General features: G+C 58.9%; 5 protein-coding genes across 5 annotated transcripts; 3 read left to right on the forward strand and 2 right to left on the reverse strand.

Annotated features, from left to right (window-relative positions):
- Positions 1-462: 462 nt before the first annotated feature.
- THITE_2112618 (uncharacterized protein) lies at positions 463-2,232 on the forward strand. Its single transcript, XM_003651818.1, has 2 exons — positions 463-902; positions 959-2,232. The coding sequence occupies exons 1-2, from the start codon at positions 655-657 to the stop codon at positions 2,115-2,117; spliced, it is 1,407 nt and encodes a 468-aa protein (XP_003651866.1). The 5' UTR covers positions 463-654; the 3' UTR covers positions 2,118-2,232.
- An 885-nt stretch (positions 2,233-3,117) lies between these two features.
- Positions 3,118-7,197, forward strand: THITE_2112620 (uncharacterized protein). Its single transcript, XM_003651819.1, has 5 exons — positions 3,118-3,549; positions 3,612-4,573; positions 4,633-5,181; positions 5,236-6,347; positions 6,434-7,197. The coding sequence occupies exons 1-5, from the start codon at positions 3,546-3,548 to the stop codon at positions 6,846-6,848; spliced, it is 3,042 nt and encodes a 1,013-aa protein (XP_003651867.1). The 5' UTR covers positions 3,118-3,545; the 3' UTR covers positions 6,849-7,197.
- A 1,944-nt stretch (positions 7,198-9,141) lies between these two features.
- Positions 9,142-11,038, reverse strand: THITE_2112626 (glycoside hydrolase family 61 protein). The gene is made up of 6 exons (XM_003651820.1): positions 10,708-11,038; positions 10,406-10,576; positions 10,283-10,356; positions 10,180-10,224; positions 9,897-10,114; positions 9,142-9,810 (listed from the first exon to the last, which is right to left on the reverse strand). Exons 1-6 carry the CDS (start codon positions 10,818-10,820, stop codon positions 9,517-9,519), a joined length of 915 nt encoding a protein of 304 aa, XP_003651868.1. The 5' UTR covers positions 10,821-11,038; the 3' UTR covers positions 9,142-9,516.
- A 6,264-nt stretch (positions 11,039-17,302) lies between these two features.
- Positions 17,303-19,889, forward strand: THITE_2033176 (uncharacterized protein; the record flags this gene model as incomplete). The annotated part of the gene is made up of 2 exons (XM_003651821.2): positions 17,303-19,429; positions 19,530-19,889. Coding segments are annotated over 2 exons (2,487 nt in total), but the record flags the coding sequence as incomplete, so codon positions are not given.
- An 811-nt stretch (positions 19,890-20,700) lies between these two features.
- THITE_2127715 (uncharacterized protein) lies at positions 20,701-21,637 on the reverse strand (the record flags this gene model as incomplete). Its single annotated transcript, XM_003651822.1, has 2 exons — positions 20,701-20,850; positions 20,996-21,637. The coding sequence occupies 2 exons, from the start codon at positions 21,635-21,637 to the stop codon at positions 20,701-20,703; spliced, it is 792 nt and encodes a 263-aa protein (XP_003651870.1).
- Between the last annotated feature and the right edge of the window lie 2,853 nt (positions 21,638-24,490).

Genomic DNA, 24,490 nt, shown 5'->3' on the forward strand with positions numbered 1-24,490 from the left:
CATGATGGACGAGGATAAAGTCGTGTTGAGTTCCAATGGGCCAAGAGCCCCGAAGAGAAATGAAATGTCCGTCATTTTTCATCGAGTTTCAATCCCGGCGTAAGTCCCACCAACGAGACCTGAGGCTCCCAATGCGCGATGTCGTCCGAACCCTCCTTCCCGCCGCCGCCCACGCTTGCCACCCGGCATTCCGGCCTTCCTGAGCGGCTTCTAGACTTCGGAACCGAGTCGAAAAACCGCCTTCTCAGCAAGCGGACCCTGCCAGAAAGTGTGCCTCGCCAAGGGGAGCTGCCCCGGCTCCCGCCCGACACCACTCGGGCCGAGTTCAACCAAGCCATTGGCGAGTTGAAGCAGATCCTTGGCGACGAGCATGTCGACATCAACGACAAGCCGCTCGTCGACGGGTGGTATGTGGAGCATCCGTAAGTACTCTCCCTGCGCCCCGCTGTGACTGGGAAACGGGGAGGGAGGTTTTAGGTCTCTGACCGGCGGCGGCGGCGGCGGCGGCCGAGCAGAAACACGCACGATGCGTACCATATCGCCCTCCAAGAAGACCTCGTTTCCAGCGCTGTCGTGTATCCAGGGTCGGTGGAGGACGTGCAGGCGATCGTGCGGTGGGCCAACAAGCACAAGATCCCAATCTACCCCATCTCCATGGGGAGGAATATCGGGTATGGCGGCACGGCGCCGCGAGTCCCGGGGAGTGTGGTGATCGACCTCGGCCGGAGGATGAATCGGATCCTGAACATCGACGCAGAAAATGCCTCGTGCCTTGTTGAGCCGGGCGTTTCGTACTTTGCGTTGTACGAGGAGATCCAGCGGAGGAAGCTGCCGCTCTGGATCGATACCCCGGACGTCGGGGGAGGCAGTGTACTTGGTAATGCCATCGACAGAGGCGTGGGGTGAGCATCGGCGTCCCCGAGAGGAAAAAGCACAGCCCACGCTGACAAAGCCCAAGATATACGCCGTACGGGGACCACTTCGCAAACCACTGCGGCATGGAGATCGTCCTTCCGAATGGCGAACTCCTTCGGACAGGAATGGGAGCACTACCGGGCAAGGATGGGGCCGACAACCCAACGTGGCAGTCATTCCAGCCGGCGTACGGGCCCTACGTCGACGGCATCTTCTCGCAGAGTAACTTCGGCATCGTCGTCCGCATGGGTATCTGGCTGATGCCGGAGATTGGCCATCAGTCCTATGTCATCACGTTCCCGCGCGAGGAAGACTTCCCGGAGATCGTCGAGATCATCCGGCCGCTGGCGCAGCAGCGAATCCTCGGCAATATCCCGCAGCTGCGGCACGTCATCCAGGAGCTCGCCACCACGGCCAGGCCCAAATCTGACTTCTACAGCGGGCCGGGGCCGATCCCCCGCGAGGCCATCCGGGAGCATGCGGCCAAGCTGCCGCTGGGCGACGTGTCCTGGGTGTTCTACGGCACGCAGTACGGCGACGCGGCCAGCATCGCGAAGCAGCTCGACGTGATCCGGACCGCCTTCTCCAAGATCCCGGGGGCCAAGATGCTCCTTCCGGAGGACCTGCCGGCAGATCACTACCTGCACTCGCGGGTGAGCGTGTGCAGCGGCGTGCCGGTGCTGCGCGAGCTCGACTGGCTCAACTGGGTGCCCAACGCGGCGCACCTGTTCTTCAGCCCGATCGTGCCGACGCGGGGGCGCGACGCCAAGATCGTGCACGACATCGTGGTGCGGCTGCACGCCAAGCACGGCCTGGACCTGATCCCGACGCTGTGCGTGGCGGGGCGCGAGATGCACTACATCGTCAACATCGTGTACGACCGGTCGTCGCTCGACGAGAAGCGGCGGGCGGCGGCCTGCATGCGCGAGATGATCGCCGAGGCGGCGGCCGAGGGCTACGGCGAGTACCGCACGCACATCCTGTTCGCGGACATGGTGGCCGGCACGTACAACTGGGGACAGAACGCGCTCATGCGCTTCAACGAGACCATCAAGGACGCGCTCGACCCGAACGGCATCCTGGCGCCGGGCAGGAACGGCATCTGGCCCAAGCGGTTCCGCGGGAAAGGCTGGGAGATTCTTGGCACCGAGGTCGAGGACGCGCTGGAGGGCAAGGGGATTGGCCCGAAGCCCAGAGCGTAAGTGTAGGCAGGGCTGGCCTGCCTGTCGTGTTGTCGATGGTGTCGTTTGTTTTGCCGTGCAGAATCAAGATCCGAGGTGATGTTCAGCCGTTCAAGCGTCTGGGACTGATTGGTTGGGCAATTCCGTGGCTAAAATAGGACACGAGCTCAGGGGTGATCATTCAGGGACCTAAGTTCCCGAATAGCAACCTGGAAAGAGAGACCAGCGTAGATCAGATCTGAGACAGCTGCTAACAAGGCAAGCTGCAAATCACAGCATTGCCGTGTGACCGGGCTTCATATCCCTTACTGTGCGGTACAATCGGGTGCTGAACTGGAGACGAGCAGCGCCGGGCCTTCGGCACACAACACGTGAACTGAAGACGAGCAGCGCCCGGGGTTTGGCACACAACACGTTGGGACCCTCCCTCGCATCTTTTGCAGCGGGCTGGCATCCGTACAGTTGCAGGATGGCGAGCACCCGACTGAAGGTGGGTGGAGAGGGTGCCAAGGTTCGAGCAAGGCAGCCAGGCAGCTGCTTCCGGCTGCATGGCACCCCTGCCAGGCACGCGGTCCTCACGAACCACCTAGTCTTGCAGCTGCAGCACATTGCAGAACCGTGCTTTTTTACGGTGCTCGTGCACTGAATGCTGACGGCAGTTGGTTAACTCGTGGAGGGCTGCGTTTGGCTCGACCATGCTGAAACTGCTTACATGTAAGGATGCTATAGAGGTTATAGTTTTCCTCTCTTCTAAGTGCTGTTGTAGTATTCCGTTCTTAGGTATTGAAGTTCCCACTGTAGCCCGACTCTGACGACTATCATGAAGTTGGGAGTTAAAGACGGCAAGAAACTGAGCTTCCCAGGGCACTGTCGATTTATCTCGCGCCGGGTACGACTGCCCGTTCGAGGCTGCCCCACTCTTGGCAAGCCCTCGCCGAGTCGGAGTAAGCAACGAATTGGCGGCCGCCTTGCTCTTCCCGCCGTGAAGCTTAAACGTTAACATTCCCCAACCGGGCGTCCCTGCGTGCTCCTGCACCTGCAGAATCCCACCGAGGACCGGCCGCAGCAGTTCTGCGGAGGGGTCGCCTCCGTTGTGGAAAATCACGACCACCTCACTTCTCGATTGGCGCGTTCTAACCCTAGAGACCTGAAACAGCACGCACGGATACGCCGGTCATCTTCTCGGTTTGACGACCTCAGTCAGAGGAGGAATGGCTTGAATACAGATCGGAGTTCTGTTCGGTGGATGGAATTGCTTCCACCGTCGGAGGCGCAGCAAGCTCTTTCGAGTTTTGAGCCGTTGTGGGCCACTCCTCCAGGCACCGCAGTGGACGCGCTGTCTCAACTGCCCGAAACCAGTGCCCTACCCCACTTTCGCTCTCCTCGCGACTCCAGCACGCACGCGCGGCGGCCCGCTCCGGGGCCCTGCACCCTGAAGCAATTGAACCCATGGGTATGGGAATGGCCCCGGTGCGTGTTCTTGATGCTCAGGCGCTCCAGCTCACTCAAGAGTAGATGCGCACTTCCACGATGATGGCGCGGCCAGCCGGTTCAGTGCCCTCGGCCAAGATGTCGCCGCTGTTCAGGCGCTTGGAGACCCCACGGATCTCGATTTTGACTTCGACAACTTCTGGTCTGCGGGCGTCATGGACCTTGAGCCCGATCTCAGCCTGAACTACGGTTCCCAGGCCACGTCCTTCCCCGCAGATCTTCTGTTCGCCGAGGACGAAGGCGTCTTGCCGAGTCTCTCCGGCTACGATGGCCAGCCTCCATCCACCTCTACCGCCAGCACCATGCCGGTCGTCCAGCGGGCTCAACCCTCCCCCACGCCCACCGATTTTTCAATGTCGCGCTGTGATGCAGGGTCCGAGGATTCGAAGCACCTCGACGACGGCGCGCACGGCCACGGCATGGCGCACCAGCGGTTGCGCCGGCAATTGTCTCTTCTGTCCAAGGGCTGGGCCGGTGATGAGATCAGGTTCAAGAATTGCGACCCCGCCAAGGCCGTCGTCCTGCACAGCCTGGCCATGGAGCTGGGCTTGGGTTACAGCCACGATGTCAGGAGTCGCGAGGTCGCCATGTCCCGGCTCAACCATGCTCCCCCGCAATCACAACCGCCGCTCGCCTCCGGATCTCTCGCTTCCTCGCTTTCCCGTTCCTCCACGGAGCTTGATTCTACTCTTTGCCTGCCTGACCTGCCCGTGGTTCCAGAGTTCCTTCCGATCCCCGAGAGCGCAGTCCCGGACACCTACGGCCCGAGCCTTCTGCCCTCGCAACCAACCCCACCCAAAACCGTCCCGACGGACCAGCCATTAGCACGGCGCCCGAGCCGCAGCGAACGCATCATATCAACCCTCAAGACGTCCATTTCCAAAGGCGGACGACGAGGGCCCCTGAGCGAGAATGGCCGGCGGGATATGAGGGCCCTGGAAGGCGCTGGCGGCGCTTGCTGGAGATGCAAGGTCCTCCGCCGCAAAGTGAGCTTTACTTCCTCGGCCGCGGCGCCTCTGTAAATCCGCGACTGATCGTTCTCCAGTGCGACCCTGGCGGCCCGTGTAGGTGCTGTCTGCAGAGCGTCCCCACTCCGCATCTCGGGGAAGATGCGCCTCTGTGGCCGCTGATCGGCTGCCGGCGAGGTCCTCTCCGGGATTCGGTCCCGCCACAACTGCTGTGTCCCGGCTCGACCCGGCCATGCGGCCTTGAGGCTGGGGAAAGCCCTGCTGTGTCCCAGCGGTGCCGCTCTGTTGACGCGGCTGACCGATGTCTCCTCGCTGCCGAAAGCCAGAGACTGGCCGACATGAAGGCCGTTTTCGAAGGCGCATCACACAAGCTTTCGATCACGGACCATAGTCTTCACAATTCCTTCTGCGCTTTCATCGAAACTGGGCGATACCGCGACCGCGACTCGCTCCAAAGAAGCTACTCGTCGGGGGGTAAAGCGTTCACGTACACCGAGCTGATCGCCGTGATCGCCTGGGAGCTAGCAGAAAACCAAGGCCTCCTTTCCTTGCTCGAGATCAAATCGTGGGAGAGCTTCATGCGGATGCTAGAAGCCGCGTGCGTTTACGAATCAGAGGTTGGCCAGGTAAGCTGACGCCACCCCTTCACATAAGCGGCTGCAATGCTCACGCAGTCGCAGACCTCCCTGGTGATTCTCTCCATGGTCTGCCTCAAACACTGTCTCGAAGCACTGCGGCTCCACGCAGCAAATCTTCTCTCACCCGAGGCCCACGAAGATTGCCGCCGCGGCCAGTGCAGAGTCGAGTGCATACGCAACCTCAGCTCGAAAGTTGCAGCTTATGTCGACGAGCTGTCCTCCGTCATCTTCAACAAGGAAAACATGCGGGATCGCCGCTGGTGGCTTTCGACCTTCTACAGCTTCCATATCCAGGGGCCTGTGCGGCATGCCTTGATCGCCATCGAAAGGCAGCTCCGCTTCCAGTCCGCCGACGACGTGCCGGCCGAAGAACTTTCAGCCACCCAGTACCTGCACCTGCCTGCGGTATTGTTCACCGCTGCGTCGGCCAAGTACGATCCTCTCCTGGACGGGAGATTGCACTACGCCCTAACCGATAGTTCGGTAATCCCGGAGGCTTCGGTCCCAGAGCTTCATCATTCATCTGCACGGGTGGCTTTTGAGGTGGATAAGTGGCACGAGGCCGGCATCAGGTCACCGTATCAATTTCTCAGGCGACTTCTTCAAATCGGTTCTCTAGACTTCCCTGATTCAGGGCCTTTCGCCCCGGGCATGTCAGGGTCGAGATCCCCCATGGCCATCGACACCCCATCCGCGGCTCACGCCAAGATCGAACCGCCGATCTCCCCCAGGCTTGTTGGTGGGCGGGATAGCCTGGCCTTCCAGCGGCCGTTCCCCGGTCACGGTAAGAGGGATTCGATCGGTAGCTGTTACTCGGCGCAACCCTCGAGCATGTTCTCCAACCAGAGCTCGGACAGCTTGCCACGGACCTTCACAACCGATATGACGAGCTTGTACGAGTCCTCCTTGGTTGCCAGGATGTCCTTCTCCGGCAGTGTCACGAACCTGAATGCCGACCTGGGCGTCGACCTCGGCACTGTCGATCCAACAGCGCTGTTCTCGGGTCAGCATAACGGCTCGTCGCAATCACTGGATCAAATACTGCGAGAGAGTGCACTGAAGAAGGAACCGCCAGCTGTCGGCCAAGACCCCACCTTCGTCTGCAGCTGTTGCCCCAGGGCACCGAGGCAGTTCCACACGAGGGAGGAATTAGCGTACGTTTTTCCTCCGTACTTTCCAAGAAAAAAAAAAAAAAAAAAAAACATATATCTACTGACCGAGATGCTGACCCCCTCGCTAGACTTCACGAAGCCGAGAAACCCCATCCGTGCTCGCAGTGCAAGAAGCGCTTCAAGAGCCCCACTGAGGCCGAGCGGCACATCAACGCCATCCACGTCAAGTCCGACTTCTGGTCCTGCAAGGGGCTCGAGAACCCGCTGCTGGCGTTCCACGCCGACGTGTGCGAGGGCGTGGTCTGGGATCTCTGCGGCTTCTGCGGCGGCGGCTTCGCCCGCACGGCCGACGGGCAGCGCGACGAGGCGAGCCTCGTCGACCACGTCGAGTCGGTGCACCACGTCGGCCAGTGCGACCGCAACAAGAACTTCTACCGCGCCGACAACTTCCGGCAGCACCTGCGCAACTCGCACGCCGCGGCCACGGGCAAGTGGTTGAAGACCTTGGAGAGGGCGTGCTGGAGCACGACCGATGCGGTGTAATGCGTCGATGGCTAAAGCGATAATAGGGGTTGGTGCCCCTACCGGCGTTCATAAAGTTTTGGATATATTTTCCTGGGATATTAGCGAGTATCAGGCGTTCTGGATACTGCGATACAGCGCGCGGGGCCGGTACTTCCCACGCGACAAGAAAGCATTAATACTCCATGTTCGAATCTCAGAAACCATGTTGCAAGCAGATTATACTGTCTGCACTCACTCACCACCAGGGGCACCCAAGAGCATTAAGTGGAGAATAGAACTATACAATTAGATCCTCAAAAGAGAGGAATAACATTATAGCCCTGATCCCGGGCCTGAAGAAGGAAGGTAGTTGGCTACGATAACCCCCAAGGGAGTTTTGCTTCGACGCCCCTACAAGTCCAACCCAGGACAGGTGCCTTCGGGTGCTAAGTCCACCGGATTCACCCCGCAAAGCCGTCCGACTGCTTTGGCGGAGGTTCATTGATCCCGGGGTGGCCATGGGAGTCTATGTGGCGGGACTCGTATGTAAAGTGGTGGCAGATAGCGAAGGCGCGGCAGGGCGCTCGAGACGATAGAGGTGCTTGAGTTTGAATGAAAAAGCGCGCTGGCCAGGGGGACGGGGGAGGAGCAGCACACGTTGCCTAAGAAGGTAGTACCAGACACCGGATTCTAGCTGTCCCAGGGAGAGCATGCCAAACTTCACGCGGCCGAGGACTACGGTATGCTCAGGTTTAAAACCGTTTGCAAGACAAAGAGACGGAAGCCGCCTAAAGGCCCAAGCTACTATGCGACGGAGAAAGTGGAGGCGGGTATTCCCTATCGCGGCGAAGATGGGGGATGACTGAGGGCCGAAGGGGAGGGTTATTGATACCTAGACTGGTGAGGAAGCTCTGGTGGCATCTTCATAGCTGCCGCTGGGTCTGGTCACTCTGGTGAGGGAGCTCCAGCTCAACATACCACGTCTCTCTGCTTTTGTAATACGAAGGGCTGTTTGCTAGCCCTTAACAACGATACCTCGTTGTTTTTACTGTCATAAAAGATATCTAGTACACTTCTAACCGTGTTTTATGCACGATTTTGTCTCTCTCCCTTTCCTTTTTGTTCGATCTTTTGCTATGATTCCTTTACTTTTCATGACTGCAACTGACGCTGCAGGTCGTCCTCTTGATGACAGGATATAACTGGCAATATCAGTAGGCCCTGGTGCTAGCACGGCTGATGAGCGTGCCAAAAGAAACGGCCATCTAGGCCTATATGTAGGTAGGCAATTGACCACCTGATGGTCTAAATTGATTGTCCTGATGACGCCTGTGGCACGGCAGACTAATGATTCTCACCCAGCTAGGTGTGAAGTGGCATCTGCGTAGGTGAGTTTTGCCTCCTGCTGACTGAGGCAGTGAGGAACTCAGTCTGCTACCCTCTAGCTCAAGACCCTGATTTGGTGCCTAGCAGCTCCATCTCAGACAATCTCAACAGTTTCCCGACCCAGTAGGCTGGTCCAGTGAGGACGATCAGGGTTCACATTTTTTGCACTTTAAAATCTGAAATCTCCTCTCACCACTGGTATTCGTATTCGCCTGAAGAACCAGCTAGTGTTGTATTGTATCCCAGAGCTTCTGGTTCTTGCCAACCGCCCTATGTGTCTGTGGGCCACCTGACGTCACTCTTGTCGAGTCTCGACCGCACCTGACGACGGTGAACTCTCGACATTAAACTTCACGCCCCATCGAACTTATTGCCCACTACGGCATCGAAGTGATGCTGCTGATTTGGGACCCGACTTGGCTGCGCTTCACAGCGTCCGCTTGTGGGTGCGGCAACCTTGGAGCTGAGCACTACTTCACTCACGCTAACCAGCACGGCTTTTTGTATTTGTACCTGCATCATGCCAGTGCCTTGATTGGTTACCCATTTACTGTCGGGATACACCTTACGAGCTGCTTGATCGAACTTCAAAGCCAGCGGCCTGCTCGGTAATGGGACACCCGGGGCATTCCCACCCCCTGGCGCCCTTCGAGACGAGCAGAGATTGAGCATTGTTCTTGACGACTGGAAATGGCAGGGCCATTGCCATCGTCCGTGCTTGAGCAAGGCAGGAACAAACATTGCGTTTAAGCGCTTGTTGAGTCTAACCTGGCATGCTGCTACGGAAACTGGAGTCCAATTGATAGTTCTCGTAAGGGGCATGCCGGTCTCCAACGCGACCTGACAGTCGTTACGGGGATCGGATGTCTCGGCAAGCTTGATATCTTCCAGCTGGGCCTAGGCCTTGCACTCCGAAAAGTTGAAGTTTGCCGCTGCGCACAGAGCGTTTCGTAGCCTGCCGCAGCATGTAGTGACGGACACCATCTTTCCATCCTAGATAGCTGTGAAAAGGATGGCCGTTTACCATCTTGAATTTGACCTTGTAAACCGTTCGAGGCAACTGGAGGGAAGACGGCGGCTTGAATGCCAAAGGGCCCTTGAAAGAAAGCGCCGACATGCCAGGAAAAATGATCCACATTCGACGCGAATATGTACAGTGAAGTATCAAGCTATGTGCACCGAAGATGTCGGGCAGCCGGGCCCGAGGCCCCTAGTGAGCCCTTGGACTTCCCGCCCCTCTCAGTTCCCGCCCCCTGACCACTCCGCCGTTCCTTCCGACCCCTCTCCTCCTCTTCAAACACCTCATGCTTTGCGGCCTCCCTTACAAGCACTGCGAGTAGTAGTCGTTCTGCTTGCTGCAGGTGGACCCGGCCGCGCAGGTCGTGCAGCCGGTGTACCCGTTGCCGCCGCACTGGCCCCACTTGGCGACGGTGCAGCCGCCGGTCGAGGCCGGCGTCGAGGCGGAGGACGTGGAGGACGTGGTGCGCGTCGACGTGACCAGCGTCGTGGTCGCGGGCGTGCTGCTACTCACCGGCGGGGGCGGGTTCGAGCCGCCGCCGTTGCAGCTGAAGACCTCCGGGCCGGGAACCGTGTAGTTGTGGAAGTTCGTGTAGATCTGGTGCGCGGCTGGGTTAGCAAGAGAGCAGAAGCGAAGAGGCTTGCGTGGGGTGGAGCCCCAGCCGGGCGGGCGCGCGCGCTTACGTTCACCGTGTAGCCCGGGTCGGTGTCCTTGAAGGCGCCGGGGATGAGGGCCGTCGGGCCAGGGTTGCCGTTGCCGCCGCCGGTCACGGTGATCTGGGCGCAGGAGATGTAGAACTGCGGGATGCCCGCCGGCCAGGGGTTGTGGATGGCCAGCGACTGGATGCGGAGCAGATAGTCGCCGTCGGGAATGCAGGTCGGGATGTTGTAGGTGTATGAGCCTGACGGAGTTAGACACGCGCGGTTGATGAGGCGGGGCGGGTCATGAGGAGAAAAGTAGACATACCGGCCATGTCCCAGGTGGCCGTGCCGTCGGCGTTGAAAGTCGGGCCTGTGACTTGTTAGTTTGCTTGCGAAGAATGCTAGATGTGTGTGTTGGCCGTCCTCACCCCAGTCCTTGATCTTGAACCAGCCGCCGCTGCCATCGTAGTCTGACGCCGCGCCCGGGGCCTTGGACATGTAGCTGCGGACTGTTAGCCGGGGCCGATGTCCACCTTGTAAGCCGTACTCACATGGAGATGGGCCCCTGGTGGTAAACAGGGGTGTCAAGGGTGAAGGTGAACTGGTCGCCGGCCTTCACCGTGACGGTGTCTGTCCCAGCACCCTGGGCGCCGACATTGCACCGAAGATCGTCGGACGTGAGATCGGTAACGGGACTGTTATAATTGGTGTTCTTGCGAATACTGCCGGCCCAATGTCAATTTTGCTTCTTAGATCAGGCCACCGACCGGTTCCCGAGGAGGTTTGGGGTCAGGGGCATCGAGAAGTTGGGGGTGGGAAACCAGAAGCAAGAGAAGACATGGCCATAACGTACTATTGGTACACCGGAAACTGGTTCCCGTTGATGGAGAGTTGCTGGAAGATGTAATGGGCCGAAGCCTGGCCGACGGCCAGGGAGAGGGCGGCGGCACTGAAAAGTCCCTTCATCGTGATGGTGCTGGGGCAGGTAACTGGGGGGCTTTGGAATTCGATATCTGGCACCCTGAGAGCTCTCCAAGGAGCCGCCTCGATGGCAAGGCGAGTTGGTGTCAGATAGATATACGGATACGTGTGGGTTGGACGTGTTGGTCAGATGAGTCCCGTGGAGTCTGGACCCCGGTTCCGCCTTGCAGGCAGCACTCTACCCTTCTTATCCTGGAGGTCCGCAAACATCCAGGAGGTTCCAGTTCCGCCATTCCGGACTTAGGGAGTGACATTGCAACCGTGCGGCGGCATCGCGGGAGGTTGGCGTCGCCAACGGCCCGGCCGCCGGGTCACTAGGCGACCCCTGCCCCGTGGGGCGTCACCCTGAGATCCGGGAAACACACTCCGTATGCTTAAAGCGGCAGCCGGCATGTCGAGGTTGGCCAATTGCGGCGGAATCCCACGCGCTCGCTATTTAGCCGACGCGAATGGAGGGAACCATGCACCCCACAACCAGGTTTGCGTGCATGAAACAGTAACTACCTAGGTACACTACCACGGCCGCCTTGGATCCCGTGGCCGAGCTCTGGGGGCTTCATGAGACATGGGTCCGGATCGGTCAGCCGTCATTGCGAGGATCATCCGCAATATGTTTTGGGCAAGCCGGGCATGGATCTTGATCCCCGTTTCCTGGTTGGGGGACCTTGAATCTTTGGAACCGACTAGCCAAGGCCGCGCTTGGCAATCATCCCTCGGGGAGTTCCGAACACACACAGCCTTGAACCTGAATGCTGGACAAGGTGCCGAGCAAGAGGGATATAAGAAAGAGAACGCCAGACACGCATTATAGGGGAATCTGAATGTTAATCTCCCTCAATCTTCGGCCAGGACGCATTCGTCTCAATCTTGTGAGAGCGTGTGAAGGGAAAGAGGTGTGGTGGCGTTTGTCGATGTGAAGGTCCATCAAGCGGCCCGCTATCTCCGGGACCGTCCAACTTGGACTCGAACAAGAGGCAACCCTTTGGGACTCTTACGAAGACAGCGTCTGGCTGGACCGCAGGGGAAGGACCGACCAGTCCAGGAAGCTAATGCAGCCTTTCGGCCCTGAAGTCGGCGAGTTGACTACCACGTGTCCACGATCCTGTCGGATTTGTTCCTTTGATGCTAACGTGTTTTTCCTCTCGAAAGTTCTCTCTTGCTGCTCAGGTTAATCTTCAGCCCAGCGGATGTTGCCTCCCTGCACCACCTGCTCGCCGCGGTGGGGCCCGGCCTGTCCAAGACGAGCATCCAACGGTCCACCCGCTGAGGCTCCAGGCAGAGGACGGGGCCGTCGATTCCGACAACGTGGCCACGGCCCTGCAGCGCTGGGCAGCCTCGCTCAGGGAGTTGAGCATTTTGCTGAGCGGCACCGTGTACACCCGCCCGCTATAATGACCGCACCCGATGTCGACAGCTTCGATCAGACGGGGTTCATGATGGGCATTATCTTCGCGGGCATGGCGGTTACAACCTCGGATGGCCGTAGCAGGACTAAGCTGGCCCAGCCTGGCACCCGCGAATGGGCAACGGAGTCAATGCCCTTGGATGGGCCATCCCTCCGTTCACTATCTTGGCCGCGCAGTACCACATCGGCAACTGGTACACCGAGTGCAACCTCCCAGCCGACTGGCGCATCGCAACTACCGACAATAGCTGGACTGCCAATGCAGTGGGCCAAGATTGGCTCAGGCACTTCGATTTCCGCACAGCACCTCGTACGAAATGCACATACCGCTTGTCGATTCTCGGCGGCCACGGGAGCTGCCACTGAACCGAATTTGAACTCCATTGCCAGCCTAACAACATTCTCACCCTCTATATGCCTCCGCACTCCTCCCAGATGCCGCAGCTACTCGATGTTGGCTGCCCTGGGCCGCTGAAAAAGGCGTAGGGTCGTCAGGTTGAGGACTTGATATGCGCGCAGGTCAGCCGCGTCACCAAGCTCGAGTCCATGCGTGCCCGTCGCGAGACCTTCTTTGCCTCTATGACGGAGAAGAATATACATGATGGCTTTGCAGGTGCTGGCCTTGTGCCGTACAACTAAGAGAGGGTGCTTTCCAAGCTAGATGTAAAGCTTCGTACGCCAACACTACTAAGCTCACACGCCAGCACTCCACAACCTTGGGTGTTCCAGACACCATACGACCCCGGAGAAGCCGAGCCGCAGTCTACGCTTATCAAGACTTGCATTTGCCAACCATCAAAACAGCTTCCCGACTCCGATGTTGGCTGCTGTGGCCCAGCTTACTAAGGCACAATAGCTGTAATGCATCAGGTGGCCTCCTTCTGTCAGAATGTCTCTTGGATCCACAAGGCCAATGAATGAGGCACTAAGCAAGCTCGCCAAAAAAACGCATGTGCAGCTTGGAGGCTCAGTTGGTTTTCAGGATGCCCAGGAGGCACTAGGCCAAACGGCTATACGTACCTAGGGAGGGAGTACAAGAAATGTAGCTGTTGATGCAAGGGGGTTTGTGCGAAGGTTCGCTGCTGTGGTGAGTGTGACAAGCATGACCATCATGCCCGCACTTGCCGGGAGGTTGCAGAAGCGTCTGATTGAGCTGCTTCTGATGTACCTATTCTCGTTGATTCCTGGTGTCGTAGTATTGTAACTGAGGGGAGTCTTAGTAGGGAATCGCACACTCGTTGATACTGTACACTCGCTGATAACTTGGAAGCTACGTTACCTAGTAGTCTCAAATACACAGAGAACTGAACGAAAGTGTTCAGATCCTTGAAGATCGTATACCCAGGGAGTTGAACTATACACTCTGTTTCATCTTGAACATCACCGCCCGTTAATCTTACCCACGTAAGGATGCCTAGGGGATTGTTATCTCTAATACCTACCTGGTAAGTACCCAAGAAATACAACGTGACATACAAAGGCAAAGTAGCAGTGACGGAAACACTGAGAACAACGTCTTTATTGCCCGACTCAACTGCGGTCAAAAACCGTACATGGCGCCCTTCAAGGCTCGACCGTATCAATGAAACTGTCTTCGAAACGAAAGGAATGGCTTGCCGATTTTCTCGCGCAGGTGGCTACACAAGCAGATGGGGAAGGCAATCCCCAAGGAGACGAACATGAAGAGGTTAAAGAGGTTGAAGCAAAGGTAGCATTATACCTCAGACAGTTGATACGACCACTGAGGCTCGACGAAAGTTACCTAAGTTTCGATGTACTTGACCCGGACAGGATTTCTCCCACACATCCCACTCTTTCCCCCCCTTGCCTCCGGAGTTGAGCTCAGCCGAAGCACCGAACATCGCTCGCGCTGTGGTGAGGCAGGGAGTAATAGATAGCGACAGCGCTGTTCGCGCAAGCGCACTGGTGGGCGGGAAGTCCAAATGCGTTGCGTCCATCGCTGCAGAGCATGCAACCGTGTCCAGTCCCGGCGGGGCACCTCAGGCCTTTGTTCAAGCAGTCCTGGAGATTGTTGCAATGGGCTACCGGGCACGCTGGTTAGTCTCCACACTAGGCGGGGGCGAGATGTGACCTCCCACCGATGGAGGTGTAGAACAGGGGGGATCATGGGAATACCTCTTTTCTCGAGGTTGGTACTCGACTCCTCCGCTGGGATGGCTGGAACCACCGAGCCGGGTGCTGGAACCACCGAGCCGGGTGCTGGGGCAGCGGGCGAACACAAAGCCGAGGCGGCAAGGGAAAGGACGGCCAGGAAGTGGGCCAGGCGAGCCATGGTTGTTCGATTAGAAGTATTGTAAAGAGCGTAGACGAGAGTTATCTGGAACTTCTCGATGGCGAGCCAATGTGAAAGAACGAAGCCGGTCGGTTGGGAGACGTCGGTGGACGCTGAGAGAAGTCAAAGCTAAACAGAGAACGACCTCCCAGACCTTCTCATAGCCATCGACGAGAAGAAAGGCTTGGTCTCCATGATATGATCTCGTCTCTTGAAGTGTTGCCGATATTACGGAAGCTTGTGATGGATCGCCGGATTGCAGGGATCAGATGCCCGCAGGATTTGTGTAGAGTCTCGGGAAGCTGATCCTGTTGAGCCAGGGCCGGTAAGCCAAAGAGAGAGCCTCGATCTCAAACAATTGGAACGGATCCTGCCTTGCTACGCGGTCAGAGGTAGGGCTGCTCGGATGGGCTGGACGTCCTGGTGTAAGCAGCCGCCGCCTGCGTCCTCACCTCCCAGGGCCATGCATGAAGGAGAAGAGGCATGAGACTGGTGATCGAGAAAGCTACACTATCTAGTGTACACTAGATGAAGAGGGTGGGGCAGTGGGGAAGGGGATCTTCGCCTTCACGACCAGAACGTCTGTAACGTCTGGAGGAGCATCGGGAGTGCGGGCAACGTCTTGGCCAAGCCGCTGGTTGCGCCTTTCCTGTTTCTATTATGTTCTACACTATGTGGGTTGGCAACCCGCTTGGCTGCGCCGCCCACCTTTGTTTATTAGCTTTTCTTGGCAGGGCCCCAGCTTTTCGCAAATACCTTCCCAACTTCCTCTATATCACATGACTTGAGTGCAGCAACTCCTGGTTTCCTGCCTGCCCGTGTGGTGCCCACACCGTGCTCCCATTGGCCCCAGTGCTTTTGTGGTTGGTGCCTGCGGTATGCTCCCGCTGTCCCCGGTGTCTACGCTTTGACCGCGGTATGGCTCAGGTGCTGCTGCCTGCGTTGTGCCCCTTGTGCCTGCGTGGTGCCGGCGTTGTGCCCCCGGTGCCGAGTTCCTACCTGCTATCATTACCCCTACCTGCCTCGACAGCGGCGAGTGCTTGGCGAGCAGAACCACCGGCTCCAACCCCGACCTGGAAGGGCCTTATCAGACAGGCCACCCGCGGACCCGGGTGGGCAGGCAGGAGCCTTGATGGAATACGCGCGTGCAAGCCCTCCTGAATGGAGGGGAGGGAAGCAGCTAGCGTGGCGGTTGGCACGCCGCCGATCGTGCCCTGCTGTGTCTGGGCTAGAGTCACTGTCCGGACAGGACAGTACGGCCGGGGGGAGGCTCCTCCGGAAAACCCGGGGCACAGTGGGCTGTCAAGAGGACAGAGGAACCACACGGTCACGTAGTCTCTCGTAACATAAAATGATGCAGGATGGAAGATCCGGAATGCAAATGCAGATGATAGGAGATGAATGGTATTCGTGGTAGATGAAGTGGATGACGGAGATGAAGGAAGTGTAAGTAGCACCAGGAAGAGGTGGGTAGATGGCCCTACAAAAGAGGTTCTCCACAAGGAACCGCACAAGGAGGACCTCACAAATGACAATGCCGACGTTAGTCCTTTTTACAAACCTGATCCTGAGTTTTCTTTTTTCCTAACCACATGCAAAACCATTGGATCAGTCAAATAGCTACTCAATATACCTTCCTTACCTTTGCACCTTGAAGCAGGGCGAGCGGAGGCAGGGCGAAGAGGGCAGGCAGGGCGAGCATGGCCAGGGCTCATACTTGGATGCAGGAGGATTAGGATCGCTCTGAGCGGTGCCTTTGTGACCGATTATGTTTAATCCGCTTCCTCGGCCGGCTATCTTCTACCTCATCTACCCTGTACCTCTTGTTTGGTCGGCCAGTCAGTCTTATGCTACCCTGTCGATCTGCTGGAGTGGACGTCGCAGTGGCCACCGACTTGCGTGTACTACACATCCCTCTGTCTGTATAAGAATTTGCGACGTGGTCTCGGCTACCATGACAGGATTCGCCGGCCATGGACCACCAGCTTGCCACAACCGCAGATAGATGAAGGCATGTATCGCGCTGCGGTGAGTTGGCGTTGTCGAATGCGTCCTGAGACAGAAGTTCGCAGGACACAGCAGGGGCGCGGCAGTCGTGCCCGCCAGCGGGGGAGGACGCTCTTAATACAGCACGCTCAAGCGGCGCCATAACTACGGGTTCTTTTTTTTTTTTTCTTTTTTCTTTTTTTTTGTTCCTTTCTTATTTATTTTTCGACTTTGCTGAACTCAGGATTCTCAAAAGCTTTTGGTTGGTTGCTTGGGGTGAGGGAGAGGGAAAGGGAGGGCAGGTAGTCGCCGCCTGCAGCTCAGCCTGCTCACCCCTGCTCACCCTGGCTCACGCGACTGGAGTTTGAGGGTGAACAGTATCTGCTCACCCGGTCCGCTTAAAGCGGCTGGAGCCTGGACGAAGCCGACCACACAGGGGTAAGCGGCTGAGCGCCTACCCCGCCCGGCCTTAGCAACCCGGATTCTGACCCCTGCCTGGCATCAGTACCCCTTTTGTGAAGCCGGTTCAGGGCAGCGATAACCACTCCCGGCCCGGCACCGGCAGCGATCATGGAAGATCCCGCCGCTCAGGGATTTATCCCGCTCTCCGCCCTCGAACATGTCCTCGAAGGGGTGTCAACTGCCTCGCGGGCACCGAAGGAGTACGTCGAGCCCGTCGCCAACTGGCTTTCAAAGGGCAAGATCGATCAGGAGGTCGATGCTCGCTCGCTCCCAAGCTGGCACTCTGCCTTCGAGGCGGAGCTTCCTTTGGGAGGCCCACTAGAGGTCGCCAACATCACGCTTGCCGTCGCTTTCATGCGTGAATCCGGCCGCCGATCGCTTCCCGTAAGCGCCGACGACCTTGACCTCGTTTGGAGCCTCATCTACGGAGCACTCACCAGCCGCATGCTTCCACACCCTCTCTGCACAGCATCCCGCAGTGCCCAGGGCTTTCTTGCCGTCCCACTCTGCAGTTTGTTAAAGGATGGCGCGATCGATGAGCTCTTCCGGCTCCATGCCTGGCTGCCCGACGGCTACCGCGGCAACCCCGACTTCGCCGTTCACTCACACCAGCCTTTCGCCCAGAGCTGGATCCTGGCCGGCGAGGGAACAGATCACCGGTACGACGTTGAGCCCACCGAGGATCCCACGCGCAGTACCCACGCCGTATATCAACTGGCCTGGAGCGACGGCAAAAGACAGGACGCGGCATACAAAACCCACCAGACATATTCGATCGTGCAGAACACGGGAAAACCGGTGCGCGCGACGCGGACGGCCTCCGAGACGCACTCCCGCAACATGGCGTATACCGTCCCCGCCGGCGCGTTCCATTCAACGAGCGTGGCGCCGAACATCTTGCACGCTACCCTGTTCTTCTTCGATTCCCACCGTGGATTCATGCAGCTCGCGCCGGTGCTCGGGCCTCGGGACGCCGAGTCTTATAAGCAGGTCCGCGACCCCGCGGGCACCACACCGCAAATCCTGGCCGAGAAGGTTCAGCTTCTCCGGACGTGGGAGGTCCTCGTGGAGCGGGGCCGCCGCCTCGCCAAGTCGGCCGAGCTGGAGTTCGCTCTGGTGGCCTTGAACGACGCGCTCCAACTGTGCGAGTCGAGAGTCGACTTCCCGAACGCGACGCTCTACAGACGCCGAGTCCTCGGCGAGCTCGGCAGCCTGAACAGGCGGCTCGGGCGGTACGAGACGGCGAGGGCGATCCTGGAGGCGGCCATCGCAGAGACGGAGCCGAGCGTGCAGCGGATCGAGATGAGCGGCGAGTTGGGGGTCGTGTACCGCCACATGAACCGGCTCGAGGACGCCAAACGCGCGTTCGAGATGCAGTACCGCACGGCCGAGGAGCTCGGAGCGGAGCAGGCCATGTGCCGGGCCATCGGCAACCTAGGCATGGTCAACTATCAACTGTCGCAGCAGATGCTGCAGCTGGCCATCGAGCAGCTGAACGAGCGCGTCGACAGGGCACGGCGCATCAAGGAAACGCCGGCGCAGGCCAGCTTCGCCGCGACCCAGGAGATCGTCGGCCAGGCCCGTCTTTCCCTCTGCTATGCCTCGCAGGGGAATACAAAACAGGCCGTTGCCTCGGCGCTCGCGTCACTCCGTCTGTCGTCCGATCTGGAATCCACGCAGCGAGATTCGACGCTCGTCGCTTTCTCGCGCTTCTTCTACGGGCGCGCGCTGCTGTTGGACGGCCAACGCGACGAGGCCCTGAAGCAGTTCAACCCCCCTCCACCGGCGTGCACGCCAGCCATGGCAATGTGCAAGGAGCCGTCAGAAGAGCACCGCAAGTACCTCGAGGAGCTGGTCAACGCCGGCGCCGACATGGACCTGGTCGACGAGCAGGGCTACACCGCGCTCGACCACGCGGCCTTCAGCGGCGACGTAGCCGCCGAGGAGCTCGTGCTGGAGGGAATCCGCCGCAAGCTCGGCGGGGACCCGGACGCCGAGAACAAGCTCCAGCAGCGCCGAGCGGACGCGAGGATCCGGCGGAAGTACCGCGAGCTGTTCCAGGAGAAGATGCGGCCGGTGCTGCGGCAGCGCGGCGGCGCCGACGCGCTCCGCGAGCTGCGGCGCGTGTACGCCGACACGCTCGCCACCGACGAGCAGGCCGGCCGCATCTTCGACCACCTCAAGTTCATGCGCTGGCCCGACTTCCGCCGCCACGGCGCGCTCCCGCGATCCAGCGACGCCCTGACCCTCCGGTTCGAGCCCAGCTCGGGCGACGCCGCGACCCGCTTTGTGATTTTCTTCTCGTACCGCTGGATCAACAAGGACAAGAAGAAGGGCGACTCGCCCGACGATGACGCCAAGACGCAGTACCGCCGCATGACGGCGGCGGTCGAGGAGTTCCTGAAGCTCCATCCCGCGGTAGACCCCGAGACGCTCGGCATCTGGGTGGTGCGCTTCACTCTCCTGACTCCCCTATTCGTGCCCGAAACTCTAAACCTGCTCCGTCCCGTGCTTGGACTGTGCTGACTTCGCCCCTTTCAAATCCCAGGACCATGCCTGCGTGGACCAGGACGACCCGATGCCGGGCGTCACCGCGCTGCCCATGATCGTGGCCCAGTGCAACGCGCTGATCAGCCTGGTCGACGACCTCTACTACACGCGCGCCTGGTGCGCCGTCGAGGCCATGATGATCCAGAAGCTCAAGCGGGCGTACAACGTGCACCTGTGGTACGAGCAGGTGCCGAGATTGCCGGGAGAGCGCTCGGATGAGAACGACGACGCGCAGGAGTGGTGTTTGCGGGAGGCGCCGATGGATGTGGAGATCGTCATGGCGGACAAGCAGCTCACCTTTGAGGAAGACCGGCCGAAGGTCTTGTTCCTGGAGAGACAGAGCAAGCTGTTGGCATAGGTAGGGAGAAATTGGACTGGAGGAGGCCGTTGCCAAGGCCGAAGGGGGCAATGGGATGGGATGCAGCGGTTGGCGGTTATCTGGTTATTTGCCTACGTTTTGACTACGCGCTGGCTGCTACTGAGGGTCACGGCCTCGCAACCTCGGAATAGGAGTATCGCAGCCCTTCAGATGGCCGGTGACTTCAAGGGATGTTCCGCACCGCTCCCAGCGCGTAGCCAGGTGCCGAGGTTTGCTGTATTTTCGCAAAACGGTGGTCAGTTCAGTGTTCCCTCCTGATCCGGCTAATCCAAAAGATTGAAGAACTGTCTCAGGGGTAGGACGTCCGCGTAAGGCAAGACAGAAGGACTCAGGCCAGCCAAGAGAATTCAAATGCGGTCGAGCTAGAGGGAAACCCAACCCTCAGCTGCGAGGCGGGCTGGCTTTACCAGCAGCGCGCTCGCAACACAATGGAGCATCAGACATCCTCAGTGACACAATCCCCAACATCGCCAGCGACAGTGGATCAAGCTTGCTCACGAGTCACCGGTGCCACAACATCGACCTGCCGTTCTTCTCCCACCTTGCTCGCCACCAACTCCAAGTACCCCCGTAAAGATACATTTCTCAATCATCACCAAGCGCATCATCCTACCCTCTCAGCTCATTTCATCGTCGCTCAAGGTGTCCAAACCGCCAACATTGACGCGTATACCCCCGATTCTGAATGGACGCCACCCTCGGTACTCCAGGCTCAGCTTCTGAAAGGCTGCCGTCAACAAATCCAGTGGAACCTCAAGGTAAAGGCGGTGCATGTCCAGCACGAGCTCGACTATCCGAATGTCCAGCGCGGAGACACCTCGTGCGACGACACCGGTATCGTCACCATTCCCGGCGGTGGCGGGGATGCCTCGCGGTTCAGCCTCCACCTCCATCGCCTCCCCGCCGTCCTCCCCAGCCGGGCTAGGACGTCCAACTCCCACTCGGCCCCCGAACACATCATCATCATCATCATCCAACTCCATCACATCCCCACCCGCCCCTCCCCCTGCCCCTTCCCCATCCCAGCCCCTATCCTTTAGATCCCCCCCAACGCCATACCACCCTTCGTCCAGCCCACCGCGAACCAACCACTCAGCCAGCCCGGGCCCAGCCCAATCCAGCACGCCCTCGACGGCAACAAACGCGTCGACGGCCCGCGCGAGCCGGCAGTGCCGGCCGACGTCGAACGGCGGGCGCGGGCGCGCCCGCCACGCCAGCCGCGCCGCGCGCAGGGTCAGGAACAGGCGCGCGAACAGGTCTGCCGAGCGGCGCGTCCAGGGCTCGTGCAGTGCCGGGCGGGCGCGGAGGAGGGCGGTGAATGCCAATGGGTTGAGCCCATCGTCGTAATGGTGGTGGTGGTAGGTTTTCTTCTGCTGCTGGAGGAGCTGGAGCAGGTCGGTTGCCTCGTGGAAGATGGCGGCCAGGATGTCGTCGAGGAGAGCCGTGGACAGGGTTGGGGTGTCGAGGGCGTTCTTGATGGCGCTCAGCACGGCAACGTCGCTGCGCGGGCGCTTCATCAGGGTCTTCGCGAAGGGGTAGATCATCCCAGCTTTGGGGAGGAGGTCTCGGAGGATGGATTGCTTCTTTCTGTTTGCGGCTCTGTAATGCTCATGTTGCTGTCTGGTGGGCTTGGGGGGAGCCGTCGTGGTGGGATGGTGATGCGGGCGCAGCTTCTTGGCGGCGTGGCTGTCCCGGCCGATGGCGTCGGCGCGTCGCTTCTTACCCATGGCTGTGGTTAGTTTGACCCAGAGCAAGTCGTAGAGTTTAGGAGGGAAATATCTGAGATTCTTACACGTGGGTCGAAGATAGAGTGGTTGGGGAACCGGCTATTCTTTGGATTAAGTTTAAGGCCTTAGAAACCGCGTGATGGCACTCCTTGGTGCCACCAGGAGGGCATGTGAACTCGGGTGACTTCAGAAGGCCAGTTGATGCCTCCTCTATCGTTTCTCCAGGGCCGGCCGATTTGTAGGGGATGGAGACGGGATGCTCAACCTATTCAGGCCCGTTGCGAGTTCTTGCTTCTCTTGGACATGAGCCAGCAGCAAGCAGCTCACCAAACCCCTTTACTTCACAAGTTCCGAAGGAGACTAGGGCACTTGCCCACCTGTTGCCGGCACCCTCTCGTACACCCCAGCCACCTATTGTCGAGCCAAAAGCAAGACAATCAGAGCCACGTGGTGTTTAGTCGTTAACTCACAACTTCCAAGTAACAAAGGGGGGCAGCGTTGATTACCTCCTGTTCTCACCTTGTCGCCGAGAGTCTCCTTGTTGAGCTCACCCTGCTACAAAGGACACATCTGCCATCTGTCACCAGCGAGCTGCCGTCTGTCGTCTGCCACCTGACCACCGAGTAAGAACCTTGTGGGTTTCCTTTTCTCTCTAGTAAAGTAAGTCAACACTGGGGTGGTTGGCTAAGTGGTCTACCGATCGTGGCACACTGTTGTCTCCCACCCACTGTGTCCCAGCAGGTTTGCGGGTTTGATTCCCCCCACTGTCGCTGTTATGCCCAATGCTTACGGCCGCTGGTCTATCTGATTGTGCTGCCTACTCTTTCGGTGCAGCTGACGGCCCAGCTTGAACAGCAGCTCGCGCAGTTGTTCCACACGCAATAATCCTCCCTAGAATGGCATAGCTGTTTTCTCCCCCTCTCCCCTCCCCTGGGAACGGTGCTCGCTGCGCGCGTGGCTGCACCCCTACGCTCTTATGACTGCGAATTCCAACATCTGACGGCCGCCACCAACGTTCTTGTGCCTCTCCATTTTCGGCCTCTTACCACGGACAGAGCATGTAGAGACTACTCACCGTGGCGAGAGCATTGAAGATTAGCTCTTTCCTCATTCTGCGCGCAGGAAGCGAGCGATTCAACGGCACCCCCACGCAGGAACGAACTGGGAGGCCAATGTGACTGGACTTGGAGATAGGCGCGCTAGCATGCATGAGCTAATGTTAAGCGCCCACGGAGCTCCAACGGGCCGATGTTGGCGGGCTTCGTCCATTCCAAGCGCCTTCGCAGTAGGGCTCCGAGATTATCCGCGAACTGGCAAAGGGGGGTTTGGGTTTCATCCGGCGCGGCACGCAGTCCATTGACCAGCATAACAGATGCAACGTTTCCGGATTTTAGCTTCTAAGGTTACGGGCCCCTTCCATTCATTTTTCACCGCTTCGCAGCTACATTTACTGCCAACGTCCTCACGAGGGTCGACGTGCTCGTTGAGCTGTTCCGAAACCAAGGGGCGTTGTGTGGAGGGTGGCTGGAGAAGACAGCCCGTCAGGGTGGACGCCTCCCCCCTTATCCCCCCCCCCCCCCCCCCCCCCGGCCCCGACCCATCAAACCCGTCGACAGTCTTGGGGTTGAATAGTGCGCACACAATGTGCAATGTGCAACATATGCTGTATTCCGTCAGAACTTGCGTCCGTTGAGGTGCAGTATTCCGAATCCTCGGCAGCACTTTGGAAGTGCCCCTGGAAAAACCGAGCGCCCGAAGTTCCTCGGGACAGATTGGGGCAGGATTGTCTGTGTGGCGGTGGCGAGGCACGATCTTCCTCCTCTGCAACTGCGTGAGTTAACTATCGCGTCCCCAGGGGCCTTGCTCGTTATCTCCCCACCTGCCTACACAGGACATAGAATACTACTCAAGTCGTCCATACCCCTGATCGTTCAACGGCACCCCACCACACTAGTGTATTCCGTCGTCTCCTCCCGGCTGTCGATCGTCGGAACAAGCGTTCCAGCGGCTCCAGGCAACAGTCATGTCGGTCCGTTGACGCTGAGCGCTAGCAACGTTGCTGGTCGGAAAGCAACCTCTTGTGGTAACGAGACCGAAACCGAGGCTGCCCGGCATTGAGGCCTCATGCCAGCACCGGGCATCTCCTTCCATGTTCCAATCCGCACCGTGTATGGATGTACACTACACTACCCTAGACGCGATCAGGAATTGCCCCCTGGCGTGAGTGTTCTCTTGCCGCCGGCGTTCACCGAGCGGCGCTTGATTGATCGATCGGGGCCGGCCATCTGGCGCAGCGCTTGAGTGCCACGCGGGTCGTCGTTAAAGAGGTCCCGCCAAGACTAATTTCGGAGACTGCCGCTTACAAGTATTTACAATCGCCACAGGGTAAGCGGGCCGCGACGACTTAGAGCAACATCAACAACGAAGAATTACAAAGACTCGTCGCAACAACTTCGCGAAACCTCAACCAAATCGAAAAAAAAGAAAACAAGGTTAACCCGTACCCTAGCCTTAACCCGAATCCTAACCATTAACCCGAACCCTAACCAGCGGGGGGTTGGCGCCGCCCCCCGTACCCCCGGCGAACTAACCCTTGGCGATAGTGCAAACCCCTTGGCGGTCTTGGCGGGGTACTGACGCTGTAAAAACATTGCCGACAATTGGCCGAAATTAGTCTTGGCGGGACCTCTTTAACGTCTACCGCCATGCGAATGAGTGATTGGCCGATAGGCCTTGGTGCCCCCTTCTCCGGCAGGACCCGCACCCATTCCTGCGGCCGTGTTGTTTCCTGCTAGTGGGGGCCAGCCTGCAGATGCCAAGGAGATGAACTAGTGTAGGTAGTGAAGTTAACGT

Source organism: Thermothielavioides terrestris, chromosome 2, assembly GCF_000226115.1.
Source record: "Thermothielavioides terrestris NRRL 8126 chromosome 2, complete sequence".
Classification (NCBI taxonomy): domain Eukaryota; kingdom Fungi; phylum Ascomycota; class Sordariomycetes; order Sordariales; family Chaetomiaceae; genus Thermothielavioides; species Thermothielavioides terrestris.